This window comes from Balaenoptera borealis, assembly GCF_965194805.1.
Source record: "Balaenoptera borealis genome assembly, chromosome: 6".
NCBI lineage: Eukaryota > Metazoa > Chordata > Mammalia > Artiodactyla > Balaenopteridae > Balaenoptera > Balaenoptera borealis.
In genome coordinates, this window is record NC_138863.1 from 69663866 (window position 1) to 69690536 (window position 26671).

Consider the following 26671-nt stretch of genomic DNA (forward strand, 5'->3'; position numbering starts at 1 on the left):
GGAGGAGTTAAAAGGAAACAGTTTATAATAAAATATTTCTCTCAATATGTTAATGTTCAAATATAACTACAAGGCATAATGTGATAATCAGAAATAAGAAAAAAATTTGGTTTTAAGAACATTAAAGACATGATAAAACAGTCCATATAAGTACTGGCTAAAATGATAGAGCAGGAGTACTGAGGGATAACAAAGTAAAAACCACTATTGGAATAAATAATGACAGATTGGACTTATTTATATATAAATTTTTAAAATAGTAAATAATCAAAATTAAATTATGAATAAAACCAAAATCAACTGGGGAGAAAGTGAGACAGTGTGATATCCTCAAAAATGAACTGGCCCTTGGTTTTAAGTGTAATGTCAAAATGATTCCCTATGGGATAACATGCAATGCAATAGTAATTCATTGCACAGGAGAAAGAAATCCCACTAAACATCAGGATGTATATTTATCCTCCAATACTTAAAAAAGAGCTTGCAGACCATATGCCTTCATAAGCAATGGGAACTAGAAGATGGATTAGAAGAAGAAATGGCAATCAAGACATTATGGAGAACACAGACACAAAGAAAAAACTAGTGGTTACCAGTGGGCAGAAAGAAAGGGGGAAGGGGCACGATAGGGGTATGGGATTAAGCGATACAAACTACTCTATAAAATAAATAAGCAACAAGGATATATTGTACAGCAAAGGGAAATAGAGCCATTATTTTGTAGTGTGGAGTATAATTTATAAAAATATTGCATCACTATGTTGCATACTTGAAACTAATCTAATATTGTAAACTGACTATACTTCAATAAAAAAGACATTATGGAGACATTGTGGCAGATCTATAGGGAGTTCTTAAATCATTCCAGGTGTTTATTTTTTACCTAAACACTAATATAGGCTTTTTTTTGTTGTATCATACATCATTTTACATATATAGGAGATCAATAATATAAAATATTTTAGCAGAAATTTTATTAATGATTTTAGGTGTGATTCCTATAATTGTCTGCAAATTTAATAATATTTGGTTCCAACATTGTTTTAAAAAGACTCAGATATCTTCATTTACATGTTTGCATGTGACAGCTACAAACACAGACTGTAACCTGAAGTCCGAAATTTTGTATTGGCAACTCAAATAACACAAGTAGTGTAGCTCCAAGTGATTTGGTTTTCCAAAATGGTGAACAACTTTTGGTAAAGTTATGAACAAAAAAAAGTAAAAATCTTTATTCTATATGGCACCTGTGGCTCTGAAAGTTTCAGTGTATATTAAAATATGTGAAACAAGTTCAAGACTCAGATCATTATAAATAGGCTTTTCACCTACATGAATGCCCGTTGGGACATCCGGGTCAATTTTTCATGGTGAGAGAATAGACACCTCCCATCACTGTAACAAACAAAAATTCCCCCACAGATGCCTCTAGGGTGAAGTACTGTTACAGTTGAGATTACTTGCTTATCAGTGCAGCCAATTCAGTGGAGTTTATTTGAAGTGGTCACAAGGACAAGCAAAGTACATATAACACTGCCTTTCTGTGTTAACATCACAGATAATCCATATTTTTACCCAATTTTTTAACAACTCTGTAGGCCATCTGCTACAAAAGTCCAATATATAGAAGGATAATAGAGAAAGAGGATTGAAAAGTGTGCTTAAGGGTTTGAAATACAATTTAACTATATACCTGAGCTCGGTGTTATATAGTCTCATGTAAATATCCCTGTGTGCAGTAAAGTCACCTAAGCAGAGAAAATATGACATTAGAGTTGGGAAAAAGACAATATCTAAGAAATCTGAAGTCCTAGAATATTTTACAAATTTAAATATTAAGATATAGGCTGGGAATGTAGCCATAGAATGATACAAGATAAAAAACACTATCTAGGATATGTTACAAAAGTAGGGCTTCCCTGGTGGCGCAGTGGTTGAGAGTCTGCCTGCTAATGCAGGGGACACGGGTTCGAGCCCTGGTCTGGGAGGATCCCACATGCCGCGGAGCAGCTGGGCCCGTGAGCCACAACTACTGAGCCTGCGCGTCTGGAGCCTGTGCTCCGCAACAAGAGAGACCGCGATAGTGAGAGGCCCGCGCACCGCGATGAAGAGTGGCCCCCGCTTGCCGCAACTACAGAAAGCCCGTGCACAGAAACGAAGACCCAACATAGCAATCAATCAATCAATAGATCAATTAAAAAAAAAAAAAAGACTCCTCATTTCCTCCTCTTCCCCTTTAAAAAAGAAAAAAAATTGTATCAGAAACTTTGAAATATCTTTCTGTTTCATCTTGATTTAGATAATAGAAACATTTAAAAAAAAAAAAAGTAAATTAGTGATGTGTATAGGAGAGTTTTACAAAGAATGAGGTTTCTCATAGACCTATCTGAAAGATTAATTTGGTAGCTTTGGGCTCTTATTTCTCTTCTTGTCATATAAGTAGAAAAGAGAGTGAGAATCTATATTCAAATGAGAACATACTGGGAAATAAATGCTCAGAGAACTTAGTGACATTTTTTACATGGATAGACTTGGCCGTCATCATAGATAAAACTCCGAGAATGAACAGAAATGCACCTCAAGGAACACAGGGTTTCCTACATAGATAAAAAATCTCTTAAAATCATTTCAATATTTTATAATAACCAAATATCAGTATAAACTTTTATAAACGAATATAGTGTGATTTTCCTCCAGGGTGAATATGAACTAAATGATGGGTATTTTTTTTTTCTTGGATTATATTTGATCTGAGTTGATTGACGGCGGTGGTCCAAAATACACAATCTATAAATTTCATTTTCAAGGGTTTATACCTCACTTGGTGCATAAAGCACATTTTGATCTCCAAAATGTGATAGTTTCATTCTGAACAGGGGATAAAAATAGCATAAGGCAAAATGTGCTGACTAGCAAGTTCATTCATGCAGTTTGCATGTTTCAAGCACTCTCCAGGCAGAAAGTTAATGGCTGTATAGCACTCGTGGGCTCAGGATTTGTATAAAAGTCTTCCTCATGCTAATTTTTAAGAGCTACATAATGGTATAAGTAATATTACCAATTGTATAAGAAACCCTTTGGAGCATTTCTTGACTCTCTATAAGCAACAGACAATAGGTTCATCTCAAAAGAAGATGTAGCTGGTCAGTGTACTTAACCGCAACTAAGGGGCCCAGGGTCTTGGCACAGTGCCAGATTGTCTTCGTAAGAAAATAATGTGAGAAGTGACTAGCGTTGGTCAAAGAGTCCAAAGTTCCAGGAATAAGATCTGGGTATCTAATGTATGGCATGGTTAAAAAAAAAAAAAAAAAGATGTAACCAGGTGCTACCAACCCCAGACAAGTCTTATTTACCCAACTACGGTCACTTCAATTTTAAGTTATGTTTGCCAAAGCATTCTTCTGCTATGTTTTTTTTTCCCTCAAAAAGTGGTCAGCCTTACATCTAAATAAAAGGGAAAAAAATAAAAGAAAGATTTAAAAATCCCACATAGGAGCCAAATTTTTCAATACAGTCCACACAACACACACACACACACACACACACACACACACCCCCATACACACAAATGACATTTGTCCTTCTCAATGTTACCTGAAATTCCTGTCTGGACTTAACTCTTTTAGAATCTCTGGGAAGCATCTCATACAGGTAATAGAAGCATATGAAGAATGCAACTGGCTTGTCACTTGTTATGGCACAGAGAAGGGAGTAATACGAATTGGAGCAGGCTAGACAGCTATTCAGAAGTTTCATGGCCAACATGATTGTAACCTTCCTTGAATAATTCCTAAATTATAAAAGTCCTTCCTTGAATAATTCTTAAATTATAAAAAAAGAAATTCTTGAGAAACTTTGAAAGTAGAATTTAGCCAATAATAGGGAGTAGAGTTCATTCTTTTATTCCAGCCTTTAATTAAAGAAGCCAGTTAACAGCTAAAGCTGTCATCTGCTCTCTGGGTGCACACCTAGGGCACCATCTTATCCTTGGATACTCACATGCCGGTCGGTCCATATGGCAGATGGTGAACAGGTATCAGCCAGCTGCATTTAGTCACATCTGAATCAGGGTCACAATGGTCATGGATTACTAACAGGTCATTCAAGACCATCTCTTTCTTAATTTTTCCTGATATTGCTTTTACAAATACTTTCCAATTTTTTAGGGCCTTTTAATCATATCAAGTCAAGCCTCCTGGGATCCACGTCGGATTCAAACCTCAACAAATACAGCACCATTAACAAGATTCCACAGCTCACTCTGAATTTTTCAGATGTCAAAACTGAAAAAAAGAATACATCCCCTCCTTCTTCAGATAAAACCATTATTGCACCCAAAGTTAAAGATCGAACACACAATGTGACAGAGAAAGTTACCCAGGTAGGACACGATTTTACTATCAATTTTAACTGTTTTTAAAGTTATTTTCTGCACCATAAAACTCATTCCTTTTCCTATGAATGACTATTAAGAGAGGTAAGCCATTTATTTGCACTCCAATTTATCTCAGATGTCGGGTGACCCTCTAACGTAATAGATAAATAAAACTACAGACTATGATTTTATCTATTACAAGACTAAGCAAAAATGGGCTGGCTTGGTTTTCTTGTTCCTTTTGTTGCAGAAGTGGTTAACCAGCTATTCATCATGTTTGGGCATTTATTGTTTTGCTGCCAATGCTGCTTGCATTATTAAAGCATGTTTTTTTTTTTTAATATAATGGATGTGTCTATGGAAGGTTTAGGCAACTAATTGGGATTTACTCTTAACTGTGGCCCTCTTTTTGCACTTACACTACTAAGTAGAGTCAAGTATAAGTCAGTGGAACTGGGGAAAAGAACTGTCTGAGTTGATGAAAAGTCAGAGTGAAACAATACATTTCACAGGAATGATATTTTGTTGTTTTTTTAAAAAAATATTGCAAGTTGAACTAGGGTAAAAAGGTACTGTCTAGCAAGAGTCCTGTTTTAAAGAATAGAGAAAAATGATTTGCATTTATTATATCAAAATACCAACCTAAGCAGTACCCAGCTTTTGCTTACAATGCACTTACATCGTTGGGAATTCATTAGTCTAAAATTTGTGCCAAGTAAACAGTTTTTGTTTTTTACAAACAATTTAACCTAGTATATTTGCTTAGCAAATCTTTTTATAAACAGTCACAACATAAAGATAAACTTGACCCCAATCTCTATCCCAAGCATTTAAGATTTTACATTAATAAAGTTTTTTGTAATTGTAAACACTACAAACAACACTATAGCAGTTTGTAAATAATGTCTTAAATGGGAGCTAAAATAGCTATGTAAAGACCATGAGTCAGTTGTAAATAGACCTGAGTAGTCTCTATTTATTTGAGATGAGAGATTATACCTGCCATACTCAAATATATATTTTGATATTTATGTAGTAATGAGGCTTTCTACCCTTCGCATTTTGTTTTTCTTAACTTATACTTAGTAAACGGGGCCTAACAGTGGTAAATGAATAGTCTACTGTTATTTGTGTTGTACTGACACCGTTTTGATAGCTTTGAATTTTACTTGCAATTAACTCAAAAATTATATTATTTGTAGACCATAATCATCATATGGATATATAGAAAGTAAGAGATTTTAGAAATTGCACAGTAGACTGGTTGCAGATATTAGGGTCAGGGTCCTGCCAGTAGCGTAAGTGAGTAAAGTAGTCATGGTAGCACAGCAGGCGTGGTAGGGGCTACAGGGACTTACAGAGCCCAGAGTCCCTCCTGAGCAGCTAGCTGCCCCTCAGCTCCAGCTAACTGTGGTCATGCAAGAATGCTTGACCAACGTTTTCAAGTCTTCCAATTTTAAAAAGAATCTAGAATTTAAGATAAACTCTTTATTTCTAAAAGTTGGCAAACTAATTCAAAATGCTTTTATAGGCCAAACCAAACATACCTAAGGCCTGTGGGCAGCCAAGTTTGATCTTTGCAGAGTTTTCATGAGCTTGGTTCACTACAGGGCCTACCTTATCCTGCCACATTCAGCAGGTCCACTGTGCCAGGAGGAGATGAATGTACACATGGATTAGAGGTGGCACCTGTACTGGGACTTTCTGAGCCTGGTGAGAGGAAACATTTATACAAATAGCCCTAAGGAAATCATGGTGTTAAAGAATACAGGAACACAGGTCGAGGGAAAGTAATTATACTTTAAGGGAGGAATTTTCAGAGAAGAAAAACAGATGAGATGGGACATTTAAGACGGATCCAGAAGGTTATTTATCAAACTGGGTAGTGAGTGATGATTAAAAGCATAACTCAGAGTCGCATGCACTTGTGCTTTAATTCTGGCTAAGTCATTTATTGTGACAATGAGGCAAGTTTTAGTGATGACAAGACTTATTTCTCAGTGTTGATATAAGAATTAAATAGAATGATGTGTGGGAAGTGTTCATCAAGGTGCTATGTACATGGCAAGCAACATCAACCATTATTCTGTTTATTAATGTTCTTGTATGACTTCCCCTGGCCCTCCTCACCATCGCTGCAGGATCCTTTTATCCACACCCTGCCAAGACCTAGTAAAACACCTGGCAAAGCAGAGTTCATGAAACGTTTACTGAAGGAAGGAAGGCAAGAGAAGTTGACCAAGCAGACAAGGGAAGGGGTGAGAATCCCAGGCAGAGAAAACAGCAAGAACAAAGTTGTAGAGGCACAAAAGTCCAAGTGCCTTCTCACAACAAGTAGGTTCTTGAGCCAGGGAGTTGCTAGGCTGGGCAGGGGCTTGTTACAGATTGGGGAGCTGCTGGAACTTTCCCCTCTAGATGGTTCTTCAATACCTTTCTCCTCAAGTGCCTTGGGGGTTTGAGTAAAATGCAACAGCTGCCATCAAAAGGTGAGCATTCTTTTAAGGTCTCATGCTTTCTCTTTAAAATCCCTCTGACTTTCATATTTAACTCCATAACATTACAATACTTGTTTTAACATTTTTTTTTTAATTTTTTTTTTTTAATTTTTTTTTTTTAATTTTTTTTTTTTTAATTTTTTTTATTTTTGGCTGTGTTGGGTCTTCGTTTCTGTGCAAGGGCTTTCTCTAGTTGCGGCGAGCAGGGGCCACTCTTCATCACGGTGCGCGGGCCTCTCACTATCGCGGCCTCTCTTGTTGGGAGCACAGGCTCCAGACGCGCAGGCTCAGCAATTGTGGCTCACGGGCCCAGCTGCTCCGCGGCATGTGGGATCTTCCCAGACCAGGGCTCGAACCCATGTCCCCTGCATTGGCAGGCAGATTCTCGACAACTGCACCACCAGGGAAGCCCTGCTTTAACATTTTAAAAAATGTTTAAAACTATTACTTACCACTGAGGCCCACAACAAAGCCCCATAGTTTTCCTACGGTTTCTTATACTTCACCCAAATCATCATGGAGTGCCCCTCCCCACAGTCTCTGAACTACCCCACTTGGGGGAGCAGGCAAAAGGCCTTTTGAAGGTGCTGGAAGATTAGAACTGAATCTTGTTTTATAAAGGATCACTTTTTTTAACAATGTAAAAGATACAGTGAGAGGAAGGAGACTCTGGAGACAGAACACTTAAGTAGCTATGGTTCTGGCCAGAAATGATGAGGGACTGGAAAAAGATTGAGACCGGAAACTAGAAAGAAGGGGATCTGTAGGCTCGCTCTATCTTCTTTTTAGGCCCCCTTTAGCTCTTAGCAGCAAACCTTCCAGTTGTCAACATGTCAAACCAAACAAGGTGGAGATCAAATACTGAGACATTCCTCCTGCAAACGTAGCCTCTGGAAATTTTTTTTTTTTTTAATTTTTTTATAACAATATCCAGGGGAGGAACATGGGAGTTTTTTTGTTTTTTTAAATTAATTAATTAATTAATTAATTAATTAATTAATGGCTGTGTTGTGTCTTCGTTTCTGTGCGAGGGCTTCCTCTAGTTGTGGCAAGTGGGGGCCACTCTTCATCGCGGTGCGCGGGCCTCTCACTGTTGTGGCCTCTCTTGTTGCGGAGCACAGGCTCCAGACGCACAGGCTCAGTAGTTGTGGCTCACGGGCCTAGTTGCTCTGCGGCATGTGCGATCTTCCCAGAGCAGGGCTCGAACCCGTGTCCCCTGCATTGGCAGGCAGATTCTCAACCACTGCACCACCAGGGAAGCCCCTGGAAATTTTTTTAAGCACTTGAAAGCAGAGCGAGCCTATAACTATTTTCTCATTTAGTGTTTGTGAAGTTTCCTGATTGTAGCTATCTCTGGAATCCCCATATTCACAACATATAGTATCACTTGCCCCCTAGTCTCTAGAAATAATTTTGTAGTGACTCAGAAACTTTACTATTCCCTTTGTTAGGACTACGTGGAAATCCTCCTTGTCAAGATATTCTCAACATATTTGCTGTAGGCAGCCAGCAGTATTTTCTTTATCTAATGTTCTAATATGTTTTATTCCCTTGATGGACTTGTATAGTAGTCCTTTTTTTCAAAAGACATCAGGGTTTTGTTCATCAATCATTCAATAATGATTTTTAAACACTCCTCTGAGCACAAACAATAGAGCAGACATCAAGTAAAAAAAAAGGCATAAATGAAAGAAACAATTCATCTCTGCTCATGTTACGCTGTCTCACCATTTGGATCTTATCTCTATTGTACTTTGGCTAATTATTAATTAGCCGGTTCGTTGTTTGCCTCCCCAGCTAGATTGAGCTTATTGAGCAGGGACCATGTTGCTATCCATTCATCTATTCATTCATTCATGCGTCTGTGTATTTTTTTATTCACTCAGCAAGCATTTATTGAGAGCTAGTATGTACAGTGTTAGGTTCCGGGAATTCATATTAAAAGGCAAATTCTCTGCCTTCAAGAAGTGAGGGAGATAGACAAGTTCAGTACATGGGCATTGTAATGCAGTGTGAAGTATTACACTATAGGTAAACTCAGAGAGCAGAGAGTGCTGGGAGAGGAAACATTGCCTATATTGGGAGGTTGGGGTGGTGATTGGGAAATATAAACTCTTAGATGAGTTTTGAAACTTGAGAATTTTCTGAGATTGTGAGTTAGAATCTGGAGTGGGGCACACTTGGGAAACTGTAAGTACCAATGGATGAATGAAGCATGAGGTGTTTGTATTACTAGAGCCTAACGTAAGACACAGCACCTAAGAATCTTAAAAGATTCAGAAATGGACCACCAAAGGTGTTGGAGAGAATTAAGCAAGAGTAAATCTGTGGGTAAAAAATTTCCAAGGCAAATGCTTGCCTTCCAAACTCTTCCCTCAAGCAAGATTCTCATTCTTCCTGTTGTTTTAGGTCCAAAGATTCCTTTTAGTGGCTGGTCTGAGAGGCCAAACATCTGCATGCAACAGCTCTTTATGTCATATTCCATCTGACCTTCTCTATTCATTGAAGGAAGTAGAAAATAACTCTCAGAGGATGTGGGTTTTTTTTTCCTTAACTACAATCCAGCTGGTACAGGCAAATGTGTAGTAGGGTCCACTTTGGGGAAGTGGGGCCTTGGTTGGATAATTACTACCAAATTCCAGTGGAGTGATGGAGAGAAAACAATGAATTGGAAGAAATGTGTGGGTTAAGAGCAAAGATCTGCTTTCACCATGCGATTGCTGTTCTCAGTAAAGGATCAAATTCTTAGCTATATCTGCCCCCTTTTAAAGAAAAGTAAACCAAACTTTTGTACTCTCATATGATTTCATTATTTCTGAGGCTAGTTCTAGTTCAGATGTTATGCTGAGCTTTAGGATAAAATGTATCATTTTGTTGTCACATTCAACTCTTACAAATTTTGTACTAGATCACTCTCCCTAGATAGGCATAAGAATGTCAGAAGGTTTAAGAAGACGGCATTGTGGGTTTCAAATCTTTATTGGCCAGTCACATAAGGCTCTATCAGTCAGTGCTGTAACAGAATGCAAGTCATAGAAGCCTGAGTGAAATCACTTTAAGCAAAAAATGAAAGGAGGGGGGTCAGCTTATAGGGTCACATAACCGAAAAGTGCAGGGGCAGGTCTGCTTTGGGCCACAGCTACATTCATTGTTTGAACAGCTGATGACATTCTCTCCTTCTCTCAGCCTTGCTTTCTTCTGTATTGACTTCATGCTACATCTGATGGAAGCAAGGTCCTTAGACTCTCCTGTCTTACATAATACTGACAGTTGGTGATCTGATGGGAAGGGCTTTCTCTCCACCAATGTCCATATCAATTCCCCAGATAGTGGACTCTGAGTGGCCACCTTGAGTCCTGTGCCCAGCCTTGTGGTGGAAGAAGTGTAGCCCTTGACTGCGGACCACACCAGAAAAAAGCAGTGGGGAAGGAAGGGCTCTAAGGAAGGAAAACAAAACAACAGTGGCCCATTGTGTAGATGAAGATAAGAATTCAGACTAACAGCATCACACAGACACACACACACTTAATAAATGCACATTATATGCTGGGTAGGCTCTAGAGACACAGAAGTATAAAACCTAGTACCAGTATTCAAGGGGTTATAAACTACTTGGAGAAAAATATTACAGCAACATATAATAATAGCATTTGAAAATGCTAATATAATAAGTACTACAAGATCATATTATGAAACTAAAGGTAGTTTGAGTTTCCTTTATATACAGTACTGGCCAAATTATGAGCAAATAGTTCTGCAACTTATTATTTTACTACTTAAAAGGAATGTCTAGTGAACTTAATAGAAACCCATATTGTGGTCATCAGAAAGACGTATGATGAAGAAGAGAATTACTACTAGTCCACAACTATAGTTTTCTTATAGCTTTACTAAGGAGAATACTCAAAATAATTAGTTCGGGAGTAATCACTAAGAGACTTAGGTCACAAGAGAGAAATTTCTGAATGTTTAAAAGGCCATATAATTTTGAAATCTACATAGAACCTTAAACCTAAAATAAGTTCCCATTATTTGGGATTTATTTAAGTATATTATTGGCGTGAAAATAGAATTATGATAGATTTAATAATAGGTCACACTGATTGAGCATTTACTACGTGCCAGGCTCTATGCTAAGTGGTTTAACAGATTATCAATTTTAATCCACGTAACACTCCTATGAGTTGGTACTATTATTATCATCTCTAGTTCATAGAAGAGGAACCAAGCTTAGGAAGAAGGAAGCAACTTACCTAGGTCACACAATAGATGGTGAAAGTGGGCTTCAGACTGAGATCATCTGACTCGAAGAGTGAAGATCTTAATCTCTAAAGTACATCCTCTTTAATTCTGTTTTGTTTTCCTATCTGTCCCCTAAATCTACTCAGAAGTTAGCATGGCGTTGGGAAATACCTGTAACATTTGGCTGTATGGCAAAATATCCTAATCTAAATGTTTACTAGTAACTGATTAGAGAAGTGAGTCTACAGAAATAAGGAAGAGAATGTGGTATATTTTCTCTAAAACTCCTAAAACTCTGCAAAAAGCAGCTGAATAAAACCATCATTAAGGATGATTTGTCTCTTGTTTAAGTTCATATCCCATTTTTCTTTTTTTTTTGTTTAACATCTTTATTGGAGTATAATTTCTTTACAATGGTGTGTTAGTTTCTGCTTTATAACAAAGTGAATCAGCTATACATATACATATATCCTCATATCTCCTCCCTCTTGTGTCTCCCTCCCACACTCCCTATCCCACCCCTCTAGGTGGTCACAAAGCACTGAGCTGATCTGCCTGTGCTATGCAGCTGTGCTTCCCACTAGCTATCTATTTGACATTTGGTAGTATATATATATCCATGCCACTCTCTCACTTCGTCCCAGCTTACCCTTCCCCCTCCCCATGTCCATTCTCTACGTCTGCGTCTTTATTCCTGTCCTGCCCCTAGGTTCTTCAGAACCTTTTTTTTTTTAGATTCTATATATATGTGTTAGCATACGGTATGTGTTTTTCTATTTCTGACTTACTTCACTCTGTATGACAGACTCTAGGTCCATCCACCTCACTACAAATAGCTCAATTTCATTTCTTTTTATGGCTGAGTAATATTCCATTGTATATATGTGCCACATCTTCTTTATCCATTTATCTGTTGATGGACACTTAGGTTGCTTCCATGTCCTGGCTACTGTAAATAGAGCTCAATGAACATTGTGGTACATGACTCTTTTTGAATTATGGTTTTCTCAGGGTATATGCCCAGTAGTGAGATTGCTGGGTTGTATGTTAGTTCTATTTTTAGTTTTTTAAGGAACATCCATACTGTTCTCCATAGTGGCTATATCAATTTACATTCCCACCAACAGTGCAAGAGGGTTCCCTTTTCTCCACACCCTCTCCAGCATTTATTGTTTGTACATTTTTTGATGATGGCCATTCTGACCAGCGTGAGGTGATACCTCATTGTAGTTCTGATTTGCATTTCTCTAATGATTAGTGATGTTGAGCATCCTTTCATGTGTTTGTTGGCAATCTGTATATCTTTGGAGAAATCTCTATTTAGGTCTTCTGCCCATTTTTGGATTGGTTTGTTTGTTCTTTTGATATTGAGCTGCATGAGCTGCTTATAAATTTTGGAGATTAATCCTTTGTCCGTTGCTTCATTTGCAAATATTTACTCCCATTCTGAGGGTTGTCTTTTCGTCTTGTTATGGTTTCCTTTGCTGTGCAAAAGCTTTTGAGTTTCATTAGGTCCCATTTCTTTATTTTTGTTTTTATTTCCATTCTTCTATGAGGTGGGTCAAAAAGGATCTTGCTGCTGTGATTAATGTCATAGAGTGTTCTGCCTATGTTTTCCTCTAAGAGTTTTATAGTGTCTGGCCTTACATTTAGGTCTTTAATCCATTTTGGTTCATTTTTGTGTATGGTGTTAGGGAGTGTTCTGATTTCATTCTTTTACATGTAGCTGTCCAGATTTCCCAGCACCACTTATTGAAGAGGCTGTCTTTTCTCCATTGTATATTCTTCCTTCCTTTATCAAAAATAAGGTGACCATATGTGTGTGGGTTTATCTCTGGGCTTTCTATCCTGTTCCATTGATCTATATTTCTGTTTTTGTGCCAGTACCATACTGTCTTGATTACTGTAGCATTGTAGTATAGTCAGAAGTCCTGGAGCCTGATTCCTCCAGCTTTGTTTTTCTTTCTCCAGATTGCTTTGGCTATTCGGAGTCTTTTGTGTTTCCATACAAACTGTGAAATTTTCTGTTCTAGTTCTGTGAAAAATGCCATTGGTAGTTTGATAGGGATTGCAATGAATCTGTAGATTGCTTTGGGTACAATAGTCATTTTCACAATGTGGATTCATCCTATCCAACGCCATGGTATATCTCTCCATCTGTTTGTACCATCTTTAATTTCTTTCATCAGTGTCTTATAGTTTTCTGCATACAGGTCTTTTGTCTTCTTAGGTAGGCTTATTCCTAGGTACTTATTCTTTTTGTTGCAATGGTAAATGGTTCTCTTAATTTCTCTTTCAGATTTTTCATCATTAGTGTATAGGAATGCAAGAGGTTTCTGTGCATTAATTTTGTATTCTGCTACTTTACCACATTCATTGATTAGCTCTAGTAGTTTTCTGGTAGCATCTTTAGGATATTCTATGTATAGTATCATGTCATCTGCAAACAGTGACAGCTTTACTTCTTCTTTTCCAATTTGTATTCCTTTTATTTCTTTTTCATCTCTGATTGCTGTGGCTAAAACTTCCAAAACTATATAGAATAATAGTGGTGAGAGTGGACAACCTTGTCTTGTTCCTGATCTTAGAGGAAATGGTTTCAGTTTTTCACCATTGGGAATGATGTTGACTGTGGGTTTGTCATATATGGCCTTTATTGTATTGAGGTAAGTACCCTCTATGCCTACTTTCTGGAGGGTTTTTATCATAAATGGGTGTTCAATTTTGTCAAAAGCTTTTTCTGCATCTATTGAGATCATCATATGGTTTTTATCCTTCAGTTTGTTGATATGGTCTATCACATTGACTGATTTGCATATATTGAAGAATCCTTTCATTCCTGGGGTAAACTCCACTTGATCATGGTATATGCTCCTTTTAATGTGCTGTTGGATTCTGTTTGGTAATATTTTGTTGAGGATTTTTGCATCTATGTTCATCAGTGATATTGGCCTGTAGTTTTCTTTCTTTGTGACATCTTTGTCTGGTTTTGGTATCAGGGTGATGGTAGCCTCGTAGAATGAATTTGGAAGTGTTCCTCCCTCTGCTATATTTTGGAAGAGTTTGAGAAGGATAGGTGTTAGCTCTTCTCTAAATGTTTGATAGAATTCACCTGCGAAGCCATCGGTCCTGGGCTTTTGTTTGTTGGAAGATTTTTAATCACAGTCTCAATTTCAGTGCTTGTGATTGGTCTGTTTATATTTTCTATTTCTTCCTGGTTCAGTCTCGGAAAGTTGTGCTTTTCTAAGAATGAGTCCACTTCTTCCAGGTGGTCCATTTTATTGCCATATAGTGGCTTGTAGTAATCTCTCATGATCCTTTGTATTTCTGCACTGTCAGTTGTTACTCCCCCTTTTTCATTTCTAATTCTATTGATTTGAGTCTTCTCCCTTTTTTTCTTGATGAGTCTAGCTAATGGTTTATCAACTTTGTTTATCTTCTCAAAGAACAAGCTTTTAGTTTTATTGATCTTTGCTGTTGTTTCCTTCATTTCTTTTTCATTTATTTCTGCTCTGATCTTTATGATTTCTTTCCTTCTGCTAACTTTGCGATTTTTTTGTTCTTCTTTCTCTAATTGCTTTAGGTGTAAAGTTAGGTTGTTTATTTGAGGTGTTTCTTATTTCTTGAGGTAGGATTGTATTGCTGTAAACTTCCCTCCTAGAACTGCTTTTGCTGCATCCCATAGGTTTTGGGTCATCGTGTTTTCATTGTCATTTGTTTCTAGGTATTTTTTTATTTCCTCTTTGATTTCTTCAGTGATCTCTTGCTTATTTAGTAGTGTATTGTTTAGCCTCCATGTGTTTGTATTTTTTACAGATTGTTTCCTGTTATTGATATCTAGTCTCATAGCGTTGTGGTCAGAAAAGATACTTGATATGATTGCAATTTTCTTAAATTTACCAAGGCTTGATTTGTGACCCAAGATATGATGTATCCTGGAGAATGTTCCATGAGCACTTGAGAAGAAAGTGTATTCTCTTGTTGGGGGATGGAATGTCCTATAAATATCAATTAAGTCCATCTTGTTTAATGTATCATTTAAAGCTTGTGTTTCCTTATTTATTTTCATTTTGGATGATCTGTCCATTGGTGAAAGTTGGGTGTTAAAGTCCGCTACTATGATTGTGTTACTGTCGATTTCCCCTTTTATGGCTGTTAGCATCTGCCTTATGTATTGAGGTGCTCCTATGTTGGGTGCATAAATATTTACAATTGTTATAGCTTCTTCTTGGATTGATCCCTTGATCATTATGTAGTATCCTTCTTTGTCTCTTGTAATAGTCTTTATTTTAAAGTCTATTATGTGTGATATGAGAATTACTACTCCAGCTTTCTTTCAATTTCCATTTGCATGGAATCTCTTTTTCCATCCCCTCACTTTCAGTCTGTATGTGTCCCTAGGTCTGAAGTGGGTCTCTTTTAGACAGCATATATACGGGTCTTGTTTTTGTATCCATTCAGCCAGTCTATAACTTTTGGTTGGAGCATTTAATCCATTTACATTTAAGGTAGTTATCGATATGTATGTTCCTATTACCATTTTCTTAATTGTTTTGGGTTTGTTATTGTAGGTCTTTTCCTTCTTTTGTGTTTCTTGCCTAGAGAAGTTTCTTTAGCATTTGTTGTAAAGCTGGTTTGGTGGTGCTGAATTCTCTTAGCTTTTGCTTGTCTGTAAAGGTTTTAATTTCTCCATTGAATATGAATGAGATCCTTGCTGGGTAGAGTAATCTTGATTGTAGGTTTTTCCCTTTCATCACTTTAAATATGTTTTGCCACGCCCCTTTGGCTTGCAGAGTTTCTGCTGAAAGATTAGTTGTTAACCTTATGGGGATTCCCTTGTATGTTATTTGTTGTTTTTCCCTTGCTGCTTGTAATATTTTTTCCTTGTATTTAATTTTTGATAGTCTTATTAATATGTGTCTTGGCGAGTTTCTCCTTGGATTTATCCTGTTTGGGACTCTGCACTTCCTGGACTTGATTGACGATTTCCTTTCCCATATTAGGGAAGTTTTCAACTATAATCTCTTCAAATATTTTCTCAGACCCTTTCTTTTTCTCTTCTTCTTCTGGGACCCCTATAATTCGAATGTTGGTGCGTTTAATATTGTCCCAGAGGTCTCTGAGACTGTTCTCAATTCTTTTCATTCTTTTTTCTTTATTCTGCTCTGCGGGAGTTATTTCCACTATTTTATCTTCCAAGTCACTTATCCGTTCTTCTGCCTCAGTTATTCTGTTATTGTTTCCTTCTAGAGAATTTTTAATTTCATTTATTGTGTTGTTCATCATTGTTTGCTCTTTAGTTCTTCTAGGTCCTTGTTAAACGTTTCTTGTATTTTCTCCATTCTATTTCCAAGATTGTGGATGCTCTTTACTATCATTACTCTGAATTCTTTTTCAGGTCGACTGCCTATTTCCTTTTCATTTGTTTGGTCTGGTGGGTTTTTACCTTTCTCCTTCATCTGCTGTGTGTTTCTCTGTCTTCTCATTTTGCTTAACTTACTGTGTTTGGGGTCTCCTTTTCGCAGGCTGCAGGTTCGTAGTTCCCGTTGTTTCTGGTGTCTGCCCCCAGTGGCTAAGGTTGTTTCATTGGGTTGTATAGGCTTCCTGGTGGAGGGGACTGGTGCCTGTGTCTGGTGGATGAGACTGGATCTTGTCTTTCTGATGGGCAGGACCATGCCCAGTGGTGTGTTTTGGGGTGTCTGTGACCTTATTATGATTTTAGACAGCCTCTCTGCTAATGTGTGGGGTTGTGTTCCTGTCTTGCTAGTTGTTTGGCAGTAGGTGTCCAGCACTGTAGCTTGCTGGTCGTTGAGTGGAGCTGGGTCTTAGCATTGAGATGGAAATGTCAGGGAGAGCTTTCGCCGTTTGATATTACGTGGAGCTGGGAGGTCTCTGGTGGACCAATGTCCTGAACTCAGCTCTCCCACATCAGAGGCACAGGCCTGACACCCAGCCAGAGCATGAATGCCCTGTCAGCCACACGGCCAGGTACGTGGGCAGTTTCTTGCCTTTTGGGTAGTCTGAGGTCTTCTGCAGCATTCAGTAGGTGTTCTGTAGGAGTTGTTCCACATGTAGATGTATTTCTGTGTATTTGTGGAGTGGAACGTGATCTCTATGTCTTACTCCTCCACCATCTTGAAGGTCTCCCCATATCCCATTTTTCTTAAGCTAATTTTTGATTAGGATGGAAATTGTTTTTTATTGGTGGCATGCCACTTGGATGCAGGAAAAGCAAAATTACACTGATATTGCTGATATAAAGAGCTCAAAATATTAGCTTTTCACTTTTCACTGAACTTTGTCCATGTAAATATGCTCATTATCTCTTCATGTGATTCAGTGTTCTCAACTTATACTTACTTTTGACAGAAATCCAAAACAATATTTGTAATTCAGTACTTCTTTAGAAATGGAGATTGATTTGTAATGGAGAGAGAGTATTGATTTCATATTATTAGCTAATGTTTAAAATTATAAATGTGTGTAATTTGTGTATATCAATTATACTTTAATAAAGCTAAAGAAATTATATATCATCTCAGGTAAATAGTACAAACTTTCTTAATGCTTTCTGTAGTTTCCCTCAAGCTAGATAAACTTATTCTTAAATTTTCTTCCATGACAGTATTAAAAGATATCTTCTAGATGCAACTACAAATTAAAAATACTTTTCAATAATAATGTCATTTTAATTATGACTCCAATTCAGACTCTGACACCAGCTGGGTGTTCTACAATTCAACTCAATTCTGACACTATCTACCCAGAGATAGCATCAGAGGCCACAGATTAAAGGCTCAGTCCCTCAAGACTGCCCCCCACTTCAGATGTCAATTGCAATACAAGTATCACCTGTGCTTCTGACCAACTGGCTTTAAATTGAAGGCTCCCATGACCCTCTCCTTCAGTTAGGTTAACTTGCTAGAGACTCACAGAATTCAGGAAGCCTGTTTACTCACTAGAGTACCAATGTATTACAAAAGATATTAAAGGATACAAATCAACAGCCAGATGAAGAGATACATAGGGTGAGATCCTGAATGAAGGAGCTTATGTCCCTGTGGTGCTTGGGCCCAGCATGATGGCACAAGGAAGAGTTCTGTTTCACCAGCCTGGAAGCTCTCAGAACCCCCTCCTTTTAGGGTTTTTATTGAGGTTTCATTACCTAGGCATGATTAATTAATTCATTGGCTATTGTCTATGGATTCAACCTCCAGCCCTTCTCCCCTCCCTGGAGCTCAGCAGTGGGACTGACAGTTCCAACTGTTTAATCAAGAGGTTGATTCCACTGTTGACCAACCCCCATCCTTAGTTGACTTAGAAGCTTTCCAAAAGTCATCTCACTGACATAACAAAAGACACCTTATCTCTCTCAGCATTTAGGAAATTCCAAAAATTTAAGAGTTCTGTGCCAGGAATGGGGACTAAGACCAAATATATATTTCTTATTATAAATCACAATATCACAGTCATGAATTAAAAATAACACTTAATTGAAAAGTCTACTTTTTCAACAGTTATTTTTATAAAGTCTCATTGATTCTTCACTCTTGAAATTCCAAAAATCAACATTCACAATACTCCTACAGTATGATTTAAATGTTTTCCTAAACCTCATTTTTTGCCTAAACTAAGTATCCAGCAAACCTCAATAAAACTGTACAGATCATCTTGAACTGCCAGAAATAGTAACAAACACAAAATTCCAAATTAAATTTGAAATGCAATGCAGGAGTCCAAAATTGCCTCTGAACACTTCCAATTTAATGTGACATTAATTTTTCATCTATTATCTTACTGTTATTTATAGAATACCATCAAACTTGGTTCAGCAAAACAGAAATCACCATCCAATATTTTCCTCCTATTCTGGATTTGGTCTATGTCTATACATGCAAATTGAAATGAAAAACAATATATGTGGATACTGCAAGTAGGAGTAAAGCACATTCATCAGGATAATTATTGATTCAATCTTTGTGAGTGCTTACTAAATGTAAGTCAAAGTGTTATGTACAATGGTGATACAAAAATGTGTAAGTCAACGTCCTTGCCTTTGGGGGCCTTTGACTGAATGCAAAGCTTTGATCTTTGAGATCCTGGATTATGTTTTCTAGTTCTCTCTGGTCAAATAAATATATAATCTAGTGAATGATGAGGAAATGGTAAAAACTATAGACATGTAAGTAGCAATTGACTACTGCAAACATGTTGTGTGCTATATACATATTAAACGTAAAATAAGGATGTTATTTTGAAAACACGTGTGTAATTTTAAAAAGTAAAAGATTAACTTTCTATTTTCACTAATTACTATATGCACATCAAAATTCATCACTTGCTGACATATTTGAAATTAAAATAAAGTTTCTTTCCAGTTTTAAAAATCTTAATTAGCTCAAAAGTTATACTTCTCTATATTCTAAATGGTGAAGGAATTACATCCCTGGTAGCCACTGACTAAGAACCATAGCTTGTAAAGCAAGCATTTATGTACAAATTGCTTTTAAAAAGCACCTGTTTGGTTTTGTACATTCATCAGACATTTTTAAATGAAAGGAGGAAAAATACCCCTTTCCTTTAAAAGTTCTGTCAGCCAAAGAAACCAGATTGAACATAGATGCTTGAAATAAAGAAGTAAAATACCAGTGGTCAGAATAGACAGGTAAAAATAATTTAGCTTAGCATACATAGCAATAGCCTGGTTGCTATGGCAACCAAGACAAAGATTGCAGTTATCTGTTGCCAAGATGGTTCAATTTTTATCCCCCCAGTCAGTACAAGCCTTGGGTTAAAGTCAAACTCTGGAGCAGAAAGGAAGCACTGGACAGAGAGTTCCTTTGTTCTTTTGCCCTCATGGCCTAGGGGTTGGGACAAACATAGCTCAAGGTGGGTTGCCTAATGAGAGTGGGCAGAAGCAGTAAATTTTTCATGTTTCACAGGATGAGAATTAAATATTTTTATCAGGTATGGAAATTCAGAGCAGACATGGCATTTTCACACACCCAAGCAACCCAAGGTCTTGTAATGTTACGTAGCTGTGGACTGTTCCTTGAGTTAGGAAGTGAATTCAACCATGGAATCTAATTTGAAGGAAATCCCAAATAAGAAAGTAAAATAAAATAAAAGGTCTCATTGGTTATCTTGGTGGTGAAATTGTGAGTAATATATTTTCCTCTTTAGCTCTCCTTCTCTGTATTGTGCTAATCTCATTTATAATGGAAAATATGTAGTTAGATATAAACCCACTAAAACTCAATTGCTCCGAAAGAGTTCATTAAAAAGCAGTTAATCTTCACAGAATTTTAAAATTTAAAGGACACTTAAATATCATCTTGCCTAGGTTTTTGGTTTATTTTTTAAAACTCTTTGATCAATGGAATCATCTGGAACTAAATCTCTCTCTCTCTCTATGTGTCCTCCCACCCCCTGGAAATTCAGTAATATTCAATGGAGCCTGAGGATTGTGAATTTTTAACAATTCTCATTCCATTTGCAGCCTCTACTCCCACATTATTAAGATCAGGCAAATTTGGGAAACATGGGTGTAGCCCAATCTTTCCATTCTGCCTGTAAAGTTAAAGCTGAAAAAAGAACCCAGTAGAGACCTAGAGTTTGTACTTCCTCATTGTTATTGTACATTATCACTCTTTCCATAGATTTCTCAATGAGGTAACTGGTTCAGTTATATATTCGTATGATGTTTTAATTACAGTGTATTTGTTTTTTAAATAAAAACGTGTTAAAGCTTACTTACACAACTCATATTGGAGAAGCAGGCTTACTTCCATAGGGGAGCTACTGAGTTCAGGGAAAGGTACTGCCATATTGATTTCTTGTGTAAACCCTCTAAGAAACAATGTCCATTTAAGAGTTTGCCTAGGCCAGAGTGCTTCAAGTGTCTTCCTCAAAACATTGGTCTCACAATTGTTTCCTAGAAGAAGGTTTTCTTAGTCAAGTAATACCTGCTCCCCCAAGAAATTAACATGGCAAATTAACACAATAAAAGTTCTGTGAAGTCCTAAATTAAAGAAATCTGAAAAAAAATTTTACCTAACACTTCTCGAACATTTTTGATGACAGAATTCATTTTTAATTTGCCTTTTTCTTTATATAACATCTATTGATATCCTGAATTCATATTTGAGGAAAGATTTTTTAGGAAATACTAGCCTAGACAAAATGTTTTTTCACAGATAACTGTGAGCACTATATGTTCAACTCAAACATGGATGTGTTAGAAGTTTTTAAATTTTTAAAAGAAAGAGGGTTAGGGCAGTCATGACGTAATACTGGTGGGAAGGAGGTGGTACATTATAGGAAGTACATTTTTCTTCCTTGTTTTAGTGAAGTCCACTCAGGTTTTTTTCCTAACAATGTACCAAATATAGAACTCAGTACAGAAGAGCTGGAAAAAATACCATGTATATTTCCTTCTCTGTTCTAAATACCATGCTTATTTCCTTTTCTGTTTTAAATATTGGTTACAAGTATACCTGTACTTTGAAGCCTACTCTTTTAGATTCAGTTAGGTAGAAATGGAAAAACGTGGGATGCAGGGTCATACATAAAAAGTGTCTAAGTCTTTCTTCTGAGAGTAGCATAGCTAAAGCTGGCCATAGAGCTGAGAATGGAAAAAACCTCTTTTTCTGCCCCTTGTCCCAGTGTCCTGAGGTTGGTGGCACTAAGGATATTACTGTAATGGTGGGAACAGAGACAAGGTGGTCTGTGGTGTGAGAACCAGGGCACATAATCATGCTATTTTCCATACTTCCTTGGCTCCTTTATTTCCTATTGGTGTCTCAGTTCTCCTTTTCAGATGTGGCAGAAAATATTAAAAAAGGATCTGCAGCCAGATCTAGTTTCTGGTGCCTGTTGATCCTTCTTTCACTTGAAGTGAAGAGTCAAGCTGAGAAATCCCTATACCATTATGAGGAACACAGGCTTAATTTTCAGGTCACGGCAACAACAGTAGGTGAGACTGAGCAACGAAAGCCAAAAGGGAAAAAGAATGTGTTGATAGTAGAGAGGAATATTTTAGTGCTGTTTCTTGGTTGACCGGCAGCTGTCAGTTGAGCTGTACAATCCTGTTTCAGGTGGTAAGCTGTCATTTGTAAATTATGCCCATAGCTATATCCATTATTCATGGGTCGGTATTGGAAAAGAATGATTTCGGGCGCCTAAGTGTTCCTACCTGCAGGCACCTGAATTACTTCCAAAATTGACTACTCTATTACCTGTCATGCCCTCTCATTCTTTTTCTACCACTGTTTGATCCTACCAGCCTGCTTTTTGTTTCCAGTGAAGAAAGACTTCTCCTTTCCTTTTCCTAGCTTTCTGCCTTAGAAATGAATGAATAAATTCTGATGAACAGAGAACTTTAATGCTAGTAAATGAACAACTGCAAGCATGAGATTTCAGTATAAGGTTAACTTTAAAAAAAAAAAAAAAAAGTATTTTCCAAAGAATAAGTATTACTGTCCACTCTACACAATCTATTACTTAAAAGTGAGTAAAAACTAAGGCATGAACTGCTGGATATTTAAAAAGAGAGCGTTCATTACCATATTTTTGCATTTTAGAATTGTTTTATATTGTTTTTATAATAAAGTAGAATAACCCCTCAGCTTAGTCTTCTGATTAGCCATTTTAAGATTTTGAATATGTTTCTTACACAGATTACCCCAAATTTGTCTGCATTTTGAATCCAAACTACTCCTTTAGAATTATTAAGGTAGAAAGGGGAAAACCATCAGTGTGCAGGGAGGTTGAAGGAGTCTCGCTTTGAAGGCAGTTTTGTTCCATCCTGAATCGTGAAACTCCCTTTTTTTAAGTTCAGGGAAAACAACAGAGACACAGGTTCCTGAGTTCCTATTTCATTTCCATGCAGTGATCTTCTCTGGTGTATCAAACTGCCAAGAAAAGAATTATCCCACGTTGGATAAATTAGGGTTCATCCTAACAGTTGTGGTCTCTCTGGTTTCTTTGCCCTGTTACTGACTTGGCAATAAAGAAAAAATAGAATGTAATAGAGAGAAATACTCTAGTGCTGTTTTGAAGGAAACCTCCTTAATAAAATATAATACTTGTCAATGCGATTGTTCCATTAGTCTATTATCTGCCTCAGGTATAGGACAGAAAATTAACTTCGTGGGGAAGCAAACAACTTTTTTAACACAGTCACTGAAATTTAAACTGATATTACTCTTTCGTTCTGAGAATATTCTCAGAAAAAAGAATCTAATGCTATTTTTGTGCCAACAGGTTCAAATGTAAAATTTATATTAATTGTCGAGAAGAGACACAATATACAAGAACATAAAAAAGCAACAAAGAAAGCGGTGAACTTCTGTGTCTTAAGAAATTGTTTTTATCATTGAAAGAAAGAATTCCTAAATGTTATCAAGAACAGTAATTCATATTGCAGAACCTCTTTCATTGTATGTAAAATTGAAGCTCATATCAAAAGACCATAGCAAAACAGAAATATATGCCTCGTGAATGGAGGAAATAACCTGATTTAGGCAGCATGGCCCATTGTCCACAGTATTTGAAGAGGTTACAGTGTAAAGTTTTGAAATTATTGGTTTTAATGGAAGACTTTTATTAAAATATTTTTGATGTAGTTAACACACACACATCTCTGTTTCCCACCCATATGGAATGTTAAATTATCTACTTTAAAATCTATAAAATTCAAGAATGAAATTTGAAAACATATTAAGATCAGAAATATACTTTGTTATTTGTTCTGAATTCTATTTTTATGTCCATAGCTGATGGAGAGTTAATTCCTTATTAATAGGAGCCCTTCCTCATCCCCAACTCTTGAGAATAAACTCAGAGCACAATTATTAGCACATGACAGTTTTAGGAATTTTAAGTTACAACATGTGAAAATTAACCTGCTAGTAGTTGAGATATAATTATATTCAACTGGCACTTGATATTCAGTTTGTGTTCCAGAAAGCATTAAGAACAGACTTTGAAGTTTGCAGGGAAATATTTATTTTAGTGTAGTTATCCAGTAGAGGAAGGAAAGATTCCTGATTAATCTATATAAAGCCCAGGAGAACTGCTTCTGCAGCATTTTTAATTTCCCAAGGTTCTGTAGCTGTACAAACTAACAGACCAATAACATCATTCTGTTCTCTTGCTTTGGCTTAATGCTTAACCTTAGTGACCTGCTGCACACCTTGATTCTGGTTCAACCTGTGAGATTAATGTATTTATTTACAAGTACTGGAATTGTTTGAAACAGTTATTCCCAGCACTATCTTAGAAAACTTTAATGGGTAAATTCATTTTTGGGGCTAGAACCCACATGAACTAACTTTAATATATACTTTGGAATCAACTTTTCTCATCTTCCTAGAAAGCAAACACACACACACACACACACACAAACACACACACTCTCTCTCTGTAGAAGACATTTGAATATTCCCTCTCCCGAAAGCCCTCTTACACTATGTGTGCTTTACCACTTTCCTGCAAGCACATACTGTCTGCTCTGTGCAAACTGTCTCCTTTAAGTTTCACTTGCCCTGCTTATGACAAGACCTGGAGGTTTGTTTGCAGTGACCCTTAGACTTACAATATAACCATCCTTTTCTCTGTATATCAAATCCTACCCATTTCTGAGATCCATATCATCTCCAGGTAAATTTGTCAGGCTTCCCAGCTTGCATTGACCTCTCCCATCTTTTATCTAAGAATACTTGGTTTATTTTCACACAACTAAATGATTTATTTCCACGATGCTTTGTATTTCCTGGTAAATGGATAAATGATAGATAGATTGATAGATATATAGATATTTGTGTATATGCGTGAGTTTATGAGTTTCTTTCATCTTCCTAACTATACCTTGAGAAATAGAATTTATCACATCTTTTAAAAATATACCCCAAAGAACCTAGCACACTGATCATTTGGTAATCAGACTAGACTAGATAAAATGTCATTTATGTGGTACATTCTTTGTATGCACAAGAGAAGATTCTAACTTCTGATAATGCTTTTTTGGTAAGAAGGAATAAGGACCTCATATGTCCATTCATTTAACATTATTGAGTTCCTTATAAGTTCCAGGCAGGTCAAATAAGACACATGAAAGTTAACTGTATTCCTCCTTTTATATACTCTGTCTTTTTTACCAATGAGGAAAGAGGCAGGAAATGATAGGGAGTCGCTGTGCTGGACAGCACACCTTGAGGTGGAACAGTCTGGGCTTAACTGTAAGAGGTTGAGACTCTGATACCATTAGTTTCTGAGTGGAGATAAGAGAATGTTACCTGAAATCAAATACCAGCCCCCATCACCTAATAGTGCCAATGTTCTAGGCTACATTGTTTGATCCTTCTTTGTCTTGGATCCTTAATTAGCATCTAAGTAGGGATAATATCTTTCTTGTTGTAGGCACTCATTAATGTTTAGTGTCAGGTCCAAGGCATTCTCCAGATACATGTGGAGTGCCTACTCTGATAGGACACTGTGTTAGAAAGTCTGGTTACAATGGTGACATGTCCCTGCCATCCCATCAAGTGGGCAAAAATAGAAAGATTAACAGAACCCATAACAAAGTGTGATAAAGGTTCTACTGTGGAGAAATGGGTTATCTGTGAGCAGAGAAGGGACATCATACCTAGCCTGGAGGAGACAGGGGAGGTAATGCCTACATTGCAACATGAAGGAGGCGAGAAGTTAAAGGATGGTAGCCAGCTAGAGACATGGGCAGTGAGGGCATAAGGCACACACAAACATTCGTGCAGAGATTTTTTTTTAACATCTTTATTGGAATATAATTGCTTTACAATGTTGTGTTAGTTTCTGCTGTATAACAAAGTGAATTAGCTATATGTATACATATATCCCCATATCTCCTCCCTCTTGCGTCTCCCTCCCACCCTCCCTATCCTACCCCTCTAGGTGGTCACAAAGCACAGAGCTGATCTCCCTGTGCTATGCAGCTGCTTCCCACTAGCTATCTATTTTACATTTGGTAGTGTATATATGTCCATGCCAGTCTCTCACATCGTCCCAGCTTACCCTTCCCCCTCCACGTGTCCTCAAGTCCATTCTCTATGTCTGCGTCTTTATTCCAGTGCAGAGATTTTTAAGCCTCATAACTTCTGGCTCTATAAGGTAGACGCTTCTACCTGGTCTATATTCCACTCCATAATGCTCCTTCCATATCATGGATGACTATCTGATAGACTACCCACATGCTCTAAAGTAATGTACAAAATTATAAACAGAGTTTGTTTAAAAATAAATTCCCTCAGTTCTTCTCTTGTAATAAAAAAATCCATGTTTTCTCGATGTTGCTAATTTGATTAGAGTATTTCATATAAAAAGCGGCATGAGGGAATTCCCTGGCTCCCAGTGGTTAGAACACAGCGCTTTCACTGCCGAGGGCGCAGGTTTGATCCCTGGTCAGGGAACTAGATCCCGCAAGCCGCACGGTGCAGCCAAATAAATAAATAAATAAATAAATAAATAGCTGCATGAAAAATGGAATTTTATTCTCACTGGGATATATTTGCATCTTGAAGGA

At 37.1% G+C, this 26671-nt stretch overlaps 1 protein-coding gene across 1 annotated transcript in view; it reads left to right on the forward strand.

The window, feature by feature from the left end:
- The window catches only part of KCNH7 (potassium voltage-gated channel subfamily H member 7), a 457888-nt gene that overhangs the window by 327929 nt on the left and 103288 nt on the right, over nucleotides 1–26671 (forward strand). Inside the window, exon 5 of the mRNA XM_082395382.1 lies at nucleotides 4167–4381. Coding sequence (XP_082251508.1) covers nucleotides 4167–4381 — 215 coding nt within the window. The remainder of the gene's footprint in view (nucleotides 1–4166; nucleotides 4382–26671) is intronic.